The 18,648-nt window shown below is 42.9% G+C and overlaps 1 protein-coding gene across 7 annotated transcripts in view; it reads left to right on the forward strand.

The window, feature by feature from the left end:
• Positions 1 to 12,944, forward strand: part of TEX14 (testis expressed 14, intercellular bridge forming factor) — a 126,153-nt gene extending 113,209 nt beyond the window's left edge. For 3 of the 7 annotated variants that reach the window (XM_074342715.1, XM_074342713.1, XM_074342714.1), the window contains 9 exons: positions 200 to 405; positions 1,616 to 1,712; positions 2,811 to 2,885; positions 5,634 to 5,711; positions 6,468 to 6,567; positions 9,412 to 9,504; positions 10,742 to 10,851; positions 12,131 to 12,185; positions 12,606 to 12,944. In XM_074342715.1, the coding sequence (XP_074198816.1) occupies positions 200 to 405; positions 1,616 to 1,712; positions 2,811 to 2,885; positions 5,634 to 5,711; positions 6,468 to 6,567; positions 9,412 to 9,504; positions 10,742 to 10,851; positions 12,131 to 12,185; positions 12,606 to 12,642 (851 nt within the window). In that variant the 3' untranslated portion in view covers positions 12,643 to 12,944. Of the gene's footprint in view, positions 1 to 196; positions 406 to 1,615; positions 1,713 to 2,810; positions 2,886 to 5,633; positions 5,712 to 6,467; positions 6,568 to 9,411; positions 9,505 to 10,741; positions 10,852 to 12,130; positions 12,186 to 12,605 lie in introns of all 7 variants that reach the window. The other 4 variants (XM_045513761.2, XM_045513764.2, XM_045513763.2 and 1 more) reach the window with 2 other exon arrangements.
• Positions 12,945 to 18,648: the final 5,704 nt, after the last annotated feature.

Raw genomic sequence — 18,648 nt, forward strand, 5'->3', positions numbered from 1 at the left:
TGGTTCAAATACTCTCCCTTTATTCTGATGGCCAAGTTTATGCCTTGAGGAGCTGTGTCTCAGATCAATGATTATTTCAGTTATTAGCAATTTGGAACATCCTGTTACAGGTACAGAGTTTTATGGGGTTTTTTTTCTTGTTGTTGTTTTTAAATAATGTAAAGGATTCAAACACTAACTGTCCTTGTTTCTACAGCAGGGTCAGTTTCTTCAGCTGTTAGTCAATATAAAGACTGCCTGGAAAGTATCACATTTCAGGTTAAAACAGGGTCTACCTCATGCTGGAACCGTCAAGAATTTATTCAAACTTTGTCTGATAAATTTGTAACTGTCCGAGAGAGAGCAAAGCGCCTAGATTCCCTTCTTACTTCCTCTGCAACTCCCCCTTCAAGACTCACTAATCTCGTAAGTATACCAACTCTGTTGCACACTCACGGAATGAGTATGAGTCCAGAGGCCTCAGTGATCCAAAAGGCCAAGGTTTCTCCAGATACATTTTACAAAGAAAGGAAGAAGTAAGCTGAATCCTCGCCAGGCTTCCCTGGGCCTCCTCTCTGAGTTTGTATCGTAGAATGGATCCTGAATCCTCAGTTTCTATGCCCCTCACCCTTTTGATTAACCCCCAGAGATGTTTGGTGAGTCCTGTAAAGAGCCAGCCTCTGCCATTGCTTATGATGGTACTTCCATCTGCATTATTATTTTTTTTTGGCAGGGGGTAGGTAATTAGGTTTATTTTTTATTTACTTTTTCAATGGAGGTACTGGGGATTGAACCCAGGACCTCGTGCGCATATGCTAAGCATATGTCTACCATTTGAGCTATACCCTACCCTAGCCCCCGCCCCCTTGCATTATTCTTTCTACCTAACCATATCTTACCTGTTAAGAGGAGGCTTGAGTTCTCTGTCCCCCTTGAAGCATCCTCTGGTTAGTTCTCTGAGGGTTTTCATTGATCTCTATCTTCTCTGAACTTCTGAACCAATAGTCTGCAGTAGAAACACTTAATAGGATCCTACCTTCTCCTTGCCTCCTCCCCCTCCCCCTGCTGTTTATTTGTTTTTTTTTTTTTCCCTTCTCTCTCCCTCATATTTCATATATGTAATCTCTACAAGAAAACTACCAGATCCTTACTTGGTACTGCTCATTAAAAGCCTGTTGACTGACCATTCTGTAGGCAGATTGATTACTTGCTTTGGCCTTCAGGGAAAAATCGACTGTCATCTTCTTTGGGCACTTGACTTACAAAAGGTCTCACTCTGAAGTAGGGAAGGAAAGAATTTTATGCTCTCCTTCAACAAACTGTTAATGGGGCAGGTTCCAAGTGCCAGGCACTTTGCCAGCCCTCTTCTAGGCATCCAAATGTGAATAAGAAAGTCCCCGCCCCATAGGAGTTCACCAGCTAGTGAGAAAGACTGGCGTGATGTTACACAGAGGTTAGCACTGAGTGCTGGGGAGGGAGGGGTGGGAAGGCTTCCAAGAAGGAGGTAACATTTGAATGAGTATGATTTGATCAACAAAACAAGTGACTTCTTCCTTCAGTGATACACAAATGATTGCGCTTCGTGGGTCTTTTTTAGCTCAATACATGTGTCAGTTACCATGTTTATATCTTGTAGAGAAGATTGCCTGCATTCCCTGGGGCTGGTTCCTCTAGCATCGCTAAGGCGCCTGACATATCATCCCCTGCTACTCAGAAAAGGAGCCTGCCGAAAGGTACCCTGTGTTTAATATTAAAGCACAAGATCATAATTTAAGGACGCCTTCATCTCATCTTTGACGCTATAGTGGATTCAAACAAAAATGCTGTTTTCCCCGATTATAAAAGTAAAACATACTTATTATAGAAAACCTAGAGAATAAAGGAGAGCTTAAAAACCACCATTCTACCACCATTTTTTTAACCTCTTGTACAATTTTGGTGCATATCTTTTTTTATATTTTTAGAAATATACAAAAATATGTATGTATTTTTAGCATAGTTGAGATCATATGGTGTGTCAGCTCTGGCCTGCTTTTTTTCTTTGATGATGTATTTTAGGATTTCCTACTTGTCAGTAAAAAGTATTCATAAATATATGTGATGGCTGCATAATAGTCCATTCTACATGTGTTGTTTAACCATGCCCTTACGTGGAAGATTTATGTCGTTTTCCAATTTTTGCTCTTTGTACAAAAATCTGTAATTGAATGTCTGATCCTTTTCTTGGAATAGAGTTTTAGAAGACAACTTCCAAATCAAAGGGTATGAGAGTGTTAACTGCTCTTGAGGCATTTGCTCCATTAATCTTATCATCTTGTGTCTTTGGTACAATTCTTAGAATTTCCCTCAGGGGGATAGGCGTTTTACGAACTACACTGCGAAGTTTTGTTTAATGTTGTAATTGAGCCCTTAGGTGAAGGCCCAAAGTGTGGTCTCCTATATCCCCTGGCCTGAACATTTATAGAGAAAGGCCTCTTACTTTGTGTTTTGTTCATTTTGACAAGTCCAGAGCTTCAGCAGCTTTGCTCCAGATTGAACCCCCAGCCTCTTAGAAAGAATTTGTACCTCACCTACCCCAAATATCCTTGGGGACGGGCACAGACCAGGTGGTACTGGGGCAAAACATGATGAAAGAAAGGGTTTGGAGTAAAAGGGAGAGAAAAGCTACTCATGTATGAGGTCTCAACTAGGACTGTTAATGCAAAGAGGCTTTCTCCCTGTCTTAGCTTGTTTCGTCATTGAGAAATCCTAAGTCAAATCCATGTGGAAACCCAGAAAATCTAGTTCAGGTCGAGGGAGGCGTTAATCACTTTCCCCTTTATCTTTTTTAGAACTAGTAGAAGCCATCTCTCAACATAACATTGATGAGCTACCACCACCATCTCAGGAGCTGCTTGATGAAGTTGGTAAGGGATGTTCAACACAGAATGTACTCTGGCCCGCCTGGCTGGTTGTGGTTCACGTTGACCACATAATGGTCTCTTTGTCTCAGGTGTGAGCACCAGTAGAGAAGGCCCTACAAAGATCTGATCAAATGTACAAAATTCAGGAAGGGGCAGTTTCCCACTGAAATGAGCTTCAGATTACTACCGAAGCCTGGCCAGGATAGCGGGCCTTTGTCTGTTGTCATTTTGTTACTTTAAAATGTCCAGTAATGATTCTAAGAGGAAATAACATTCAAGATATTTATTATGATGAACTTCTTTTATCAAAGGAATTCTTATGTCCTTTTTGAACCAGATTAGCCATACGTAAGCCATACTGAAGTCTGGCAATTTGGGCCAAAACGCCCTGTGCTTTCTGATTTGCCATTAGCGGGAGATTAAGGTGTTGGCATTGTGGATGAATCCCTTTCCTGAGGGCAGGGAAGTCAGTGGCACAAGACCCAGTGAGACCAGAGTTTTCCATTTTAGGCAGACTGAGGGATGCCTGTTCAATTTTAGTTGCAGCTGATGAGCTGCCTCCACCCAGCTGAGCTGATGCTGAAAGTAAATGGTACGTGGTGATAGAAACACTGGGGGCACATGGTTTTCTTCCCCAGGGAGGACTGGCTGCTCTCTTCTTGACAGCCTGGCCGACCAGCCCCGCGCTCTCAGAGGATGCATCTCATCAGACCTTTGATCGTCCAGTTCTTGCTATGAGGCTGCTAGGGAATTTCCTGAGGGGCATCTCCTGGTTTGCAGGGTGTCTGAGGTTTTGTGTCTCATCAGGAAGGGAGAGGTGCCAGAGGCCTTACCTTGATGAACCAGAGGCCAGAGGTCTGACTTGACGAACAGATACCGTCTAGGCTACCCAGCCCCCAGCCCCAGTTGTTAGCCTTATGAACTTGGGTGGAGCCAGTCAGAGTTGCCAGAACCTTCCTTGGTTTCCTTCTTTTTCTGTAGTCATAGGCCCTTCCTGCCTCATCACCCTCCTCCCCCAGTGCCACAGGGCTGTACAGGGCACAGGGTTGTGAGGTCAGGCTCTTAGGGCTCCACCCCCACACCAGCTTTCCTCCTCTGGAGCCCCTAGGGAGCCCTTGCAAATCCCTCCTGTTCAGTTTCTCTCCTTAATACAGTAACAGAACTGCTGCTTGTGAGATCAGACGCTGCCCGCTCATGTCCTGCTCAGCAGATGCTCAGAGCTATCTGTTTCCTGGCTGTGGCTTAGCACAGTACTTGCAGGCGCCTTTGCACTTTAACCTTAGTGAGCCTTCTTCTCTGGATCCTGCTCTCCTGTCTCTGCAGTCACTGCGTGGACCCCCCCATTTCAGCAGCTGTCACCAGGCCTTCACCTGGGCTCCGGCGTCACAGCTCTGCTGTACTGCAGCATGCTCTGCAGAGACCCTCTCTGAGTGCACTTGAGGGAATTATCTGGGCCAGGCTTCGAGGTGATGCATGTACTTTGAGATGAGTCAGTAATTTTCTGGAAAGACAAAGGGCAGAGGGCACCTGAGTAGTTTCTCCTAATAATGGGTGCGCCCACCCGATTATTGTTTATCACCACTCTGTTGTTTCCTCTCCGGAGAGCTCTGGGAGGGACCTGTAGCTGACTCACGCTCTTTGGAAGGGCACCCATCCAAAGCTCTAGGCTAGGCTTCTGACCAGGGCCTAAAGGGGAGGAGGGTCCTTTAGAACCATAAGATATAGATGATTTTTTAAGATCAGCAAGGGACTACTAAATTTCAAATTATATTAAATGATCTTATGAGGCCGTTTGATGCCCAGGAGCTGACAGGTAGGGCTTGCTTCCTGACCTGCTGGAAGGGCGAGACCTGTGCCTGCACACAACAGGGTCATGCCTGTGAGCCCAGGCTTCCTGTCTGTGCTGCCTCCCAGCTGACTCTGCTGTGCTCCGGGAGCACTTTGAGGAAACAGAGCATCCAGCACATGCAAAACAGTGTACTGAGTTTAGTAGATGCTTGTCCTGGTCTAGCGATCAATTCTCTAGGAACTGGAAATTGTATTCTTTGCCTTCTGTCTTTCCATAGACCAGGTGAAAAATGTGACATTTAGGCCACTAGAGATAGGGGAAAATTTGGACTACTCTGATGTTGCCAACTTTTTGAGAAAGTATATGAAATAGAGATTAAGAGCATAAACCTTAGACCTAGACTGCCTGAATCCAAATCCCAGTTCCACCTCTTAATAGCTGTGATTCTAGGCAAGTTCCTTAACCTTTCTTTACCTTAGTTTCCTCATCTGTTAAACAGAAACAACGATAATGTGATCAGTCTCATAGGGTTGTGAAGATTAATTGTGAATATTAATCCTGAATCAATTTATGCAAATTAGAAATAGTACCTGCCACTTAGGGCTGTGCAAGTGTTACCTATTATCATTTATTACCTATCATTTTTATTTTTACCTATTTTTTTTTTATTATTTTTACCTATCATTTTTATTTTTAGTGTTATATGAGATAAGATGCCCTAAAGCAGTGGTTCCCAAACTTCATCAGTCAACAGAATCACCTGGAGGGCTTGTTAAAACACCCCCACTTCCAGAGTTTCAGATTCAGTAAGTCTGAGATGAGGCCTGAGAATCTGCATAGGTAACAAGTTCTCAGGTTATACTGAGGCTGCTGGTCTGAGGTCCACTCTTTGAGAACTGCTGCCCTCGAGAATGGTGTAACATGTGAAGAAATAAGTTGCTTTCTGCTTTATGTTGTGACAGAGCAGTTAAAGTGGCAAGAGGCCTCATCCACAGTGGTGGATGAGAACACAGCAAGTCATCTGGACATCACTGCATGTGGTAAGCCAAATCTCTAGATCTTTTTCATCAGGGTTTGCTGTAACTGTCCTTGGCAGCACGGTGGTACATTTGGGGGAATGTGGATCTTGAGGTCAGGCATAACTTCACCTCAATTCTGACTCTATTACTTACTTTGGTATGTCAAGCTGTTTAATGTCTCTGAGCCTCAGTTGTCCCAATCTGTAAAATGGGGATGATAATTCCTACCTAATGATGCCCATGCACAGTGCCTGGTACATTGTAGGTAGTTAACAAATATGAGTCTCCTTCCCTTCATAGGACTACTGGTGGTATGAAATGAGATCACATATGTAAAATGCCTGGCATACATTAAAGGATACCACCCTTCCCCGCCCAAATTCCTTCCCTGGGGCTCCCATCTGGAAACATCTAACAAGTGGGAACAGGGTGGTCCCCCAACATAAATCTCTACAGTTTGTTTTCAGGATCTCTTGCCTCCTCTTTTATGTGCCCTTTCTTTCCTCTGCCTCCTCTCTCTCTCTTGAGCCTTGGCACAGGCCAGGTTTCCTGCAGCTTCACCTGGCAAAGAACTCCCAAGACCCCAGAAGCAGCTGCTGTGGACACAGGCACCCTGCGGAATGCCATCTGCCCCCCTGCTCTTCTGGGAAGAGGGGGATTCGTGTATTGCAGACTTCAGGGTCCACTAATTAACCTTAATTTTTTTGCACTTCATTTTAAAGCAGGTTTTCTTAATTTTTTTTGTTTGTTCTAGTAAAGTCTTCCAATTGTTTTTAGATCAAAGCTATTTAGAAGAACAAGAAACTAACAGTAAAAAAGAAAACAGCAGTATGCTCTGGACCAAAGAAACTGAGGATCTAGAAGAGGACACAGAGAGGTAACAGAAAAAACTGGATTTTTTAAAAGGGTTTAAAAAACTGTAGTATTAGTTTTTATTAGTTTTTCTTCTGATACTAAAAACTAATAAGGAAAAAGTGATGTTTTTCCATTCTATCCCTATAGCCCCTATTCCTAAAAGTTTTTTTTTTCTAATTGTGATGAAATACACATAACCTAAAAGTTCGTCAGTGTGCAGTTGGGTGGTGTTAAGTACACTCACACTGTTGTGCAGCCGATCTCCAGAACTTTTTCATCTTGCAAAACTGAAACTCTATACCCATTAAACAGCAACACCCATTTTCGCCCTCCCTCGGTCCCTAGCAACCACAGCTCTGCTCTCTGTTACTCTGAGTTTGACCACTCTTGATACCTCATATAAGGGAAGTCATACAGTGTTCATTACTTTGTGACTGGCTTATTTCAGTCAGCATAATGTCCTCAGGTTCATCCATGTCGCATGTGTCAGAATTTCCTTTCTTCTTAAGGCTGAATTCCATTGTGTGTGTGTGTGTGTGACATTTTGTTGATCCATTCATCTGTTGTTGGATACTAGGATGCTTCTACCTTTTGGCTATTAGTGAATAATGCTGCCATGAATGTGAGTGTACAAATCTCTTCGAGACACCTGCTTTTAATTCTTTTGGATTTATACCCAGAAATGGTATTGTTAGATCATGTGGTAAATCTAAATTTTTTTTTTGAAGAAATACCATCCTGTTTTCCACAGCAGCTGCACCATTTTACATTCCCATGAACAGCTCCTTGCCAATACTTGCTATTTTCTGTTTTCTTGATAGTAGCCATCCTGATGGGTGTGAGGTGACATCTCATTGCAGTTTTGATTTGCATTTCCCTAATGATTAGTGATGCTGAGCATCTTTTCATATGCTTGATGGCTGTTTGTATAACTTTGGAGAAATATCCAAGTCCTTGGTCCATTTTTAAATAGGATTTTTTTTCTTGTCAAGTTGTTGGGTTTTGTTTGTTTTTACTTCATTTTTGTGAGGCAAATATAGGTTTCGGTTTCTTTCAAAATGCTTTAGTTAAAGGCCTTGGAAGACAGTTTTTAGACCTTTCTAGCCAAATAAGGGAAAACAGGAGCAGCCATCCAGACAGTTCAGTCTGAAAAAACAAGTTTGCCTCAAGAAACCCAATTCTGTTCCTGACTTGGAGCTCTCCTTTGACCTGTGCTGCAAGGTAAACCACTTCAGCTCACCTCCTTTACCTCCTAACATCTCCTGCTTTGTCCTAACTCATTCAGGGCCAGGACTGGGGGGAGGTGAGTGAGACACGCTCCTTGGGCACAAAACTGAAGGAGGCACCAAAAAACTCAGAAGTCAAGATAAGTACTATTTTAAAAGATCAGTACTAATGCAAAAAAAAAAAAAAAAAAGAATCCATGATAAACAAAATATTTAAATTTTAAAGAAAGAGGATCTGAATCTGCATTTGTACCACTTGCCTCGTCCTAACCTGGCCCAGCAGATCCTTGGGGAAGCCCTGCAGCATGCTTACAGCTGCAGATGTTTGAAAACCCCGTCATCTTGTTTAAATGAGCTGTCTCACACGACAAGAAGCCCACAGGCTGGCAGGGTGTAGCCAGTGCAGCCACTCAGTGATGCCACGAGGGACTTAGGCTCTTTTGATCTTCGTGCTCTGCCAACCATAGCATGTTGGCCTTTGCTTTCAGGCCTATCACCTCCTGGACAAGGTGGCTGCTGTCCACACACCAGGCAGAAATAAGAGGGTGGGGCACAGGAATAGTCTAGCTGACTCTGTGCCTTTTTTTTCTGGAAAGCAAAAACTTTCCTAGAAGCCCTTCTCAGCAGATGTCTGCTTCTGTCTCGTTGGCCAAATGTGGTACATGGCCACCTCGGTTGCCAGGGAGCCTGGAAGTTGAGTTTTTAGCTTTCAGCTGCTATAGAAGAGGAGGGTAGGGAGGGGAGTGTTATGAGTAACTTTTGGGTAGTGAATTCAGTTTCCATCACACTCTTCAAGAGCTAATTTATTCTCCACAAGGAAGGAGAAGAGAGAGACCTGGGAGGAAAGGTCTAGGAAGTGAGGAGACTAGCGCCCTAGGACCTGAGAGGAAATGGGGAGAGGTGTTCTTTTGGGGGGGGGGTGAATATAAAGTGTTTTGGACATGATCAAAAGTTAGCTACTGTTGGGGGGAGGGTATAGCTCAGTGGTAGTGTGTGTGCCTAGCATGCACAAGGTCCTGGGTTCAATCCCCAGGACCTCCATTAAAAGAAATAAACGTAATTACCCCCCAATTTTTAAAAAATAAATATATAAAATAAAATAATAAATAAAAGTTAGCTGGTATTATCCTTGTCTCTTCATTTTCCAGAGGGCTGGCTGTGCTGGACACAAATGCTCAGTCATCTCAGTCCTTGGCACCACGCCAGAGCAGAAGATATTTTTTCAGATGGTTGGAACTTTTCAGGCCTTCTGAAGACACATTCTCTGCATTCTGTAGCCTCAGAGGCAGTTTTTAATCTGAAAAACTATGGGAATGAGTGGACAGTTGCAGCCTCAGGTGGAAGCTGATGTAATGCCTTAGAATTGAGACAGAGTCTAGCATCAGACTTTAGGAGGCAGTGATATCGTGGGTGCTGAGGCTTTTTGTCAAGAGGCTAAAAGGAGGGGTTTGGCGCACATTTAAATCAGATCTGAGTGACATCTACAACTCCAGGTACAGTCTCACCGACCTCTCGTTTTCTCATACGTATAGTGAAGGTGCAAGTTTGGAGGTCCCTTCCCACTCTAGAGTGCTGTGCCTCCTTATCAAGGGAGGGGGAAGTGACTGCTGTCTTAGTTCTCTGCACTTACCCTTGGACAGAGCTCACTCTACTCTGGATGAGGACCTGGAGAGATGGCTGCAGCCACCTGAGGACATCACGGAGCTGCAGGATCTCCCCACGGGCTCGGCAAGGTGGTTATTCTCCATCGGGGGTCATTTTCTTCTTTTTCAGGAAGGGAGACCAGACTTTAGTTTCTTAGGAAGTAGTACATCGACTCCTTGGAGAATGAATGTTTGGTGATGGCATTACATTGCTGTAGATAAGCCAGCCCTGATGCCTGTCTGCCCCTCTTCCTCCAACCACCCACAGTGCTCAAGATACTGATTAGCAGATTGATATCAGTATAGAGAGAGGCCTCTTAAGAGCGCTGTATCTTGGCTCTATCACCTTCAACATTTTCATTGGTCATTTGAGTTAAATCAGAAAAGGCATGCTTATCAAAGTTTTCAGTAACACAAATCTAAGGATGAATGCTAATGTGATGGGTGATAGACTATGGATTCAAAATGGTCTTGACAGGTGGAAATGTTAGATTTCTCTAAAAAAGGTGAGCATTTAAATCCAGAAGTATAGAATGTGAGAGTTCTAACCTAGTAGACAATTTTTTGATCAGAAGCTCCTACTCACTGTAATTTCATTGAAGATAGGAAGTATGTCTTATTTTTATATGCCCAGCATTTAGCATGCATTTTGAGACATAGTAAGAATTCAGGAAATTGTTGAAGAAGGCATGGACAGCGACCCCGTGAGACCTCAGTTTGATGCAGTTGCCAAGATGGTCAGTGCAGCACTAATGCTGAGCAGACTGAAATGAACTGTCCAGATCGAGGTTAACGGTTAGAGGACTCCTAGGACTCATCGTGGGGCTCCTTTTGGAGTGTCACATTTTAAAAGGGACAGTTACAAACAGAAGAGGGTGGCCACAGGACAGTCAGAAGTCTGGAAACCTTGTCATATGAGAACAGCTGAAGGAGCTGGGGAGGCTCAGAAGAGCAGATGGAGTAGAGAATTTGATAGCTGCCCCAAATACCTGAAATACTGTAAAGTGCAGAGAGTCAGCTTACTCTCTTCTGCCCCAAAGGGCAGAGCTTGTGACTAGAAGCTGCAGAGCGAGAGGTTTTTATTCAGTAAAGCACAGTCTTTCTAATAGCCATAGCGATCTGATAGACAAAACAGCCGCCTTTACACTTACTTTAGCAGCAGCTCCTCCCACCAGGTGTGCACTGGATGACTGTCTGGTGCAGGGCATTTGGACAGAGGGAGGAGGTAACCTGAAGGCCTCCTCCAGCTCTAGAGCCTGTGATTGTGTTAGTGACGAGCGGTGCTGTTGTACAAATGGTTTAATGACCAAAATCATTGTCGTTGAAGGGAGACAAATACCACGGATCAAGAAGTTGGCGAAAAAAAGAGAAAAGGGGAAGAAAGCATCAAGCCAGTGAGAAGGACATCAGAGAGCTTTTTAGGGACTTCTGAAGAAGGTATGAATGAATGATCACTGACAATGTAGCTTGGAGTCCTTGGGCTTCACTGAGCATCAGAGTTGTTTAGAAATGTTTTCCAGATGCTATACATAATCCTCCTACACTTTTCCCCTGTAGTTCAGCCCAGGTTTTCTGTTAATTGCCAATTATATCTTCATCACAGAATAGTAACAACATCCAATTCTATTCCTAAAGCAAGCCTTCAGCTAGTCTCATCACCCCTATCTCGTATATTGTCTGCAAAGATGTTTTGCTTCTAACGTGTCTTCAAAAGAGCTCTAAATTTAGCTCACACAGAGACTTCAGAATCCAATAAGAAATCATAAATAGTGGAATTTAAGGGGAGTCTATAAGTAATGTGAAAGGTATAAATTAACCTTAATTTCAGAACGATTTTGATAGAGCTTTAAGGCACCGTTCACAAATGATGCCCTCCCATATTTAAGTTCCTCCTACTCAGGAAGTTAGAAACGTTAACTCTTTCAGATCATCTGGTATCCGTGTCATCCCTCCCCCAGTCCATTCCCATTCTCCTTTTTCTGCCCTGCTTTGTACCCCCAGCATGCTGACCCTTGAGAACTGCATCTTCTAGGCTTCCTGGCCAGCTGGCTTCCTGTTGGCCAGTGGGAGGCCCCAGCAGAAGATCAGAGGGCAGGAGAGCAGTTGGGGTATTACTTGCCCTGCCTGCCTCCCTCAGCACCTTGTCTCTGCATAGAAGTGGGGCCCCTCCACAGACACGGCTTCTACAGGAAAGGCCATCCTTCCCAGTTCTAGCTCTCACTGGGTTCCAGTAACTGTCCTGCCCCACCTCTGCCCCCCTAGTCCCTTCAGACTTCGGGATGATACTGGCTTCCCATTGCTTCTAGTAATGATGCCTTGCTATCCCCCGTTTGCTCCCTTAACTCTGACTACACCTCTGTAAGTAGTCACTTCATTAAAAGGCCTGAGGGTGTATTTCTGTTTCCTCCAGGACCCTGACTGGCACAGAACCCAGAGCATGTGAGCATTTAGCTAGTACTGAATTTACTGAGAACATAATTCAGGGACTTTGTGAGATTAGCATCATTAGTGTCTGTTGCTATGACAGGGCGCTGCAGGATGTTAGAAGTGGGAGCCCAGTCACTGTGTTTTTAGAAAGATTCTATCTTTGTAGAAGAAAACTATTGTTGGAGGTAAAACAGTCCACCCTAGAGAGTAATATGGTGACTTCTGAATATTGGACCTTTGACCCAGAAAGTAATCAAGTTGTTTTTTTTTCCTCCTATATTTCATCAAGAGGAACTAAAAAAACCCTGTTTTTGGAAGCGTCTGGGTTGGTCTGAACCATCCAGGTAATAAGACACCAGATGTTTGTAAGTCAAAGTTCACTGTTCATAGACAACATGAGCAGACTTCAAACTTTTACCAGTATCTAAATAAACATTAGTGACTAAGACTTGAATTCAAAGTCGCTCAACTTTTTAAATGCTAATACTTATAGTTAATTAAAATGTAAGGTGAAGTTAACGCCAACTTTGAGTAAGTAACTGGTAGTCGGCACAAGGACGGTTTTAGACGGAGGGCCATGGAAGATGCTGCTGTCTGTTGCTTTGCAGTCATTTTGCGTTTCCACGATACGCTTGTTTATCATAATCTCTCTTGATTATAAAGATCAAAATTTCTTTCCCTCGAATTCATTAGAATAGAATGAGGTTGTTATTTGTGTCCTTAAAAAACTATACACCAACTCAAAACTGCCTTTTTTTGTTCAGGATAATCGTGTTGGATCAGAGTGACCTGTCCGACTGACGGGAAGTGGACCACAGGTGGACTCCTGGCCTGAGTCTGAGCGTCCTGCTCGGGAGCTCTCTGCTTCCCTCGTCCGTAGGGCTTCTGTAGCGCACGCTCTGTTCAGCTGCCACAGGAGGCAGAATGACTAGTTTGTTTGCAGCACTTTGAGCCATTTGTTTTCAGTCAGACTTCTGAAAAGTAAAAGGTCGTTTCGATTGTAAACCTGTCTCACTGTGCCCAGAATGGCGTTCAGTTTTTTTGACATAGATTTAAAAAACTTTCACTCTTGTTATATAATAAAATGTTTCCTTTTAATACCAGTTATGTTTCAGCTGTAAGATACATTTCTGTGTTATGGTTATTGGGAGAGAAACCACCACTCAAAGAGGTTTCAATTTCTGTTACACAGTTTGACAAGTAGTCAGCTACTGCTACCCCCATCATATCAACAGGCACCAGTAATCCATGTTTTATAACAGAAATACTGCCCTCTTTGCTGGGATTGCCATATTCCGTTCCAGCTACGATGGGCTTACATGAGGACGGTACTGGTAGGATTAAAAGCCCAAGATATTTTGAACTCTTTAAGGTCAACAAACATCATCTCTGAATATTTCAGTTTGTGCATCCCACATCCTTAGTGTCTCAGAAGAATGAAACTGTGGTAAGGAAGATCCCTACATTTTCTCTAATTTAGCCTCTTGTGCGGTGCTAGCCAGCTGACATTTTATCAGTAAGTAAGTAGTTGGTCTTCTGTTTGTGAAAACTGAATAGTTCCTGTTGTGGAAGTCATATTCATGTAGTTCTTAGCTCCCCCGAATCTTACCCTGCACAAATAAAACAGGAAGTTACCAGTTTATCTGACCATTGTAAAGCAAGGAAACAGTTGCTTGCCATTGTCCAGAGGAAAACTATGACAGGTTACAAATAATTCCACGTGCAAGAAGCTTGGAGGGGTACCGAGACTTACTAACATGCACTCCTTCTGTCAAAACCTTCATTTGGTGAGACAAAACCAACATATCTAAAAATGTAAGAACTAATGGCAGACATGTCATGATAAATGGTGAGTTATGATATCATGATATGATATGAGTCAAGGCTGCAGGTTCTACACAAACTTGCACGGATGTGCTTTGTAATCCTTTTGTCTACAGAGTAGACTCTTCTCTCTGGTCAGTGACTGTAATATTGGCCGATGTTAACAGTAATAATAATAAACATTATAATATATTCTAATAAATAACAATAAACATGGGTTATGGAGCACCTATTCTGTGCCAGGTACTTTATATACTTGGTATATAAAGCATGCTGCTTTTCCTACCCTCAGCAGCTCTTAGTTCAAACTTTTATTCTTCGTTTCTTACCAGCTTTCAACAGATGATGTAACTCCAACTTTGCAGAGAAAATAGAAGCCATCAGATGGGAACTGGCTTGGCTTCCCACCACCAAAACTACTAGCAAGACGGCATCTGTCTCTGTGACTAGAACAGCTGCGGGTACAGCAGTCCACCCTAAACTAGGGGTGGCCCTCTCTCTGCTTTCCTCCCTGTGACACTGAAGGAGGTGTCTCTCTTCCTGTCCAAGGCCAGCCTCATCTTCTGTCTGTTCAGAGTTACCCTCAGGTTACCCTCTCCCTTGTCAGTAGCTTCAGCCCCTTCCTTATTAGCTTCTTTGGATCACTTGACACACTGGAATTTTTCCCATCTTTAAAAGTATCCCCTGGATCCCGCGTCCCTTTCCGGCCACTGCTCCGCCTCTTTCCTCGCACTGTGGTTGGAGTTCTTAGAAGAGTTGTCTACACCTGCTGTCTTTAGTGCCTCACCTCCAGTCACTCTTCACCCCACTATAATCTGAATTCTGCTCCTTCCATTCCCTAGCAGTCCTGAGGTTACTGATGACTTCCATGTTCCTAAATCCCAGGGACACTCTTCCTGCCTCATGACCCAGTTTGCTCTCTCAGACTATTCCCTGGGCTCCCTGATGTGACAGTCTGGTTTCCCTTCCGTCTCTCTGGCTACTCCATTTCAACCTCCTTTGGGGCTCCGCCTCTACCTTTTCTTACTCCAGGCTTTTCTCTTAAGAGAATTTGCACACACACCCCCACCGCATTGCTTCACTTAGCCTCTGCATGCTGACAGCTTCCAGATTTGTATTGTGGTCTAGGACCAGACTTCTCTGAGCTCACATATCTACCCATATTTTCAGTGTCTCCACTAGGGTTTCTTTCATGTGTCTTACTGATAATGAGACAGGAGGGAAGGGGTCAGGGCACAAACATTGAAGGAATGACACAATTTGAGGATAGCACAAACTGGGTAGAACCAAGATGGCAGAAGTTTGCCTTCTAGTGGACCTTGAGCTTCAACAATAATAACCCAAAACTGAACCCATGGTCTTAATCACAAACCTCCTCCATCTCCAGAATTCCCTTTTCAACTGATGGTATTGCTATCCACTGAGCCACTCATACCAGAAACCCAGGAGCCATCCTTGACTCCTCTTACTTCTTTATTCCTCATATCAAAATATCAATCACTAAGACTTGTTTCAACCTCCAAAACATATGTCCCTTAGACCCACTTCTCTGTTATCTCTGCTGCCGCTACCCTCATCCAACCTCTAGTAGCTCTCACTTGGGCCATTGTAACAGCCTCCTTGAGTGGCCTCTTGCATCCAGTCTCACATTCAACAAATATTTTTTGAAAGACTCCCCTGTGCCAGGCAGCACCTCCAGTGCTGGTGAAATAGTGAACAAAGCAGAAATCCTACTCTCCTTGAGTCTCCAGTCGTCAAATGAAGAGATAATATTAGTAGTGGTAAGCGTTGTGGAGAAAAATCAGTTAAAGTGATAATGATTGCACGGAGTGGGGGGCGCTTAACATTAAACAGGATATTCAAGGGAAGGCTGCTCTGAAGAAGTGACCTTTAGCTTCGACTGGAATGAAGAAAAGGAGCCAGTTTTTGTGACTCTGGGGGATGAGCATTCTAGCAAAGAGAAAAGCAAGTGCAAAGGCCCCATGGGAAGCACCATGCTGCAGCAGCAAAAGGCCAGTGTGTTTGAACAAAGTTAAGTTGTGGGGAGGGTGATAGAAAGCTAAAAAGTGGAATCCAGTGGGCGGTGCTAAGCAAAGGGGCAGAGAGTAGGGTGAAACTGATTTACCTTTTTAAAGAATTTCTTTGATATTCTTGCTCCTGTTTAATTTTTTTTCTCCACAATGGTCTTTTTGATGATCCAGAAGTCATCATTTCATTATCCTGCTCAGATCTCTGCTCATGGGTTTTAGGAATACTGAGCTTGTCTCAGCTCTTCTAGACACATCACGGCACATGCTGCTCTCCCTGCCAGCATGCTACTTCTCGCCACCTGGCTGCCTCGCTGTTCAGGCAGAGTATAAAGCTGCAATGATTAACAGTGTGGTGTTGGCTTGGGACTGGAAAGATTTATAGAACATAATAGTCTAAAAATGGTGATACCAAGGCATATAAAGTTTGGGAATTTAGAATATGAGGTAACATATGTCAAATTAGATTATTTAACAAATGGTGTTGGGATAGTTGGAAAAATACAAAAGCTGAGTCCTTGTACCAGAAAAAAAAAAGATGAATCAAAAATTAAAAAATAAATACATAAAAGGTAAGAAAATGTAGGTGGGTGTTTTATAATCTTGGAGTAGAGAAAGCTTTTCTAAGCTATAACTTCAAAGTGAGAAGAGATGGATGGATTTTAATATATAAAAATGTAGAACTGCTTTACTACAAATCCCTGAACAAGGACAGAGTCAACAGACTGGGTGGAAATAATTGCAGTCTGTTAGATAAACACAAGGTTTATGTCCCTAATGTATACAAAGTGTTCTAATAACCAGTGAGGAAAAGACATACGCCTTAAGAGGAATATGGTCAAAGAACAGTTCACAAAAGAAGCAATACAAATGGCCAATTAGTATATTAAAAGATGTTCCGTTTCATTGGTAATCAAAGAAATGCAAATTAAAACAAGATACTGTTTTGGACTTAATAGATCCTAAAGAGGGAAAACACGGATAATGCTCAAGGCTGGTGAGAGTGTGGGGAAGCAGAAATCTTCGTTTGCTGTGTTAGAGGTAGAAACTGGCACCACTATTCTAGAGGGATATTTGTCAGTACGTATTTTAAGTGTTAGTATTTGTTGACCCAGAAATTCCATTTAGACCAGTTGTTCATAACAGATTTCATTGTGCATATGAATCACCTGGAGATTTTTTTAAAATAGATTCTGACTTAGGAGGTCTGGGGTGGGGCCCAGGCTTCTGCATTTTCAGTCAGCTCCCAGGTGCTGCTGGTGCTCTGGGTTCATCTACCACACTATGAATAGAGAGGACATAGAAGACTTCCTCCTAAAGCAGTTGGTTTTCCACTCTGTCTGCACACCAGAACTACTGGAGGAGTTTTTAAAAGGTGCTATGCTCAGGCCCCACCACCAAATTATCTGATTTTTTTGGTCTAGGGTGGATCAGGGGCTGTAAAAGCTCTCCAGGTGATTCTAATGTGCAGCTGGGACTGAGGACTGCTGTCCTAAGGAAACAATTGGGCTGCACACAAAGATGTATTTACATAAAGGATTTTTACTGCAACATTGTTTATAATATGGAAAAATTGGAAGTAACCTAAATGTCCAGCCATAAAGTACTGGTTTTAAAATTTATGAAACAGAGAGGATTCTGGGAAGATGGGCCAGCAGGAAGCACCACAGATCTGTCTCCCCACCTAGACAACAGTTGTATTGGCAGAACTTGTCTGATGTAATGATTCTGAGACTCTTGAAGGCTTGTAACTTCTAGGGGAGGGCTTGGATGGTAATTGCATTTAGGTTTGGTCAGTTTTAGCTCTCAGTACAGTAGCAGCTACCCATCCCTCACCCCCAGCTGTGTGGCAGGCAGCTGTGCACATGTTCCTGGAGCAGCTTGCACACAGTTTATGCTAGGCAGTGTGGGCAAAAATACCAGGGATCTGCACTCTGATCACTGATTGCTCCTTCTGACCACAGGGCTGCAGACAAAGCAGTGCGCCGTGAAACACTTATACTATAAAACTACAAAACATTGCTGAAAGAAATTAAAGAAGACAAATAAATGGAAACACATCCCATGTTCATGTAATGGAAGACAGAATATTGTTAACATGTCAGTACCACCCAAAGAGATCTACAGATTAGTGCAATCCCTGTCAAAACCCCAGTCCTATAATTTATATAAAATCTCAGTGGGTCCTGAGAAGCCAAAACCATCTTGCAAAAGAAGAACAAAACTGGAATTTTTTCCAGAAACAAACTCTCATATATATGGTCAAATAATTTTTGACAAGTGTGCCGAGACCATGGGGGAAGGACAGTCTTTTCAACAAATGATGTTGGGAAAACTGGAAAAAAATGACATTGGACCCTTGTATAACACCATATACAAAAATTAACTTGAAGTAGATCAAAGACCTAAATGCAAAGCTGAAAACAATAAAACTTTTATATAAAAATATAGGATAAAAAGCTCTATTACATTGGATTTAGCAATGATTTCTTGGATGCAGCACCAAAGGCACAGGCAACAAAAGAAAAAATAGACATGCTGGACTTAATGAAAATTCAAAATTTCACTGTCTACAAAGAAAAGAGGCAACCCATAGAATGGGAGAGATATTTGCAAATCATGTATCTGGTCAGGGAATAATATACAGAATATATAGCAAACTCCTAAAACTCAACAACAGCAACAAAAAATCCAATTCAAAATTAGGCAAAGGACTTGACTAGACATTTCTCCAAAGAAGATAAATAAATGGCTAACAAGCGGATGAAAAGACACTCCATCACTAATCATCAGGGAAATACAAATGAAAACAATGGTGCGATACCATCTCAGACTCATTAAGATGGCTACTGTCAAGAAGCAGAAGGCAAGTGTTGGTGAGGATGTGGAGAAGTTGGAACCCTTGTGCACTGTTGATGGGAGTATTCAGTCCTATGGAAAACAGTGTGGCGGTTCC

This window comes from Camelus bactrianus, chromosome 16 (assembly GCF_048773025.1).
Source record: "Camelus bactrianus isolate YW-2024 breed Bactrian camel chromosome 16, ASM4877302v1, whole genome shotgun sequence".
Lineage (NCBI taxonomy): Eukaryota > Metazoa > Chordata > Mammalia > Artiodactyla > Camelidae > Camelus > Camelus bactrianus.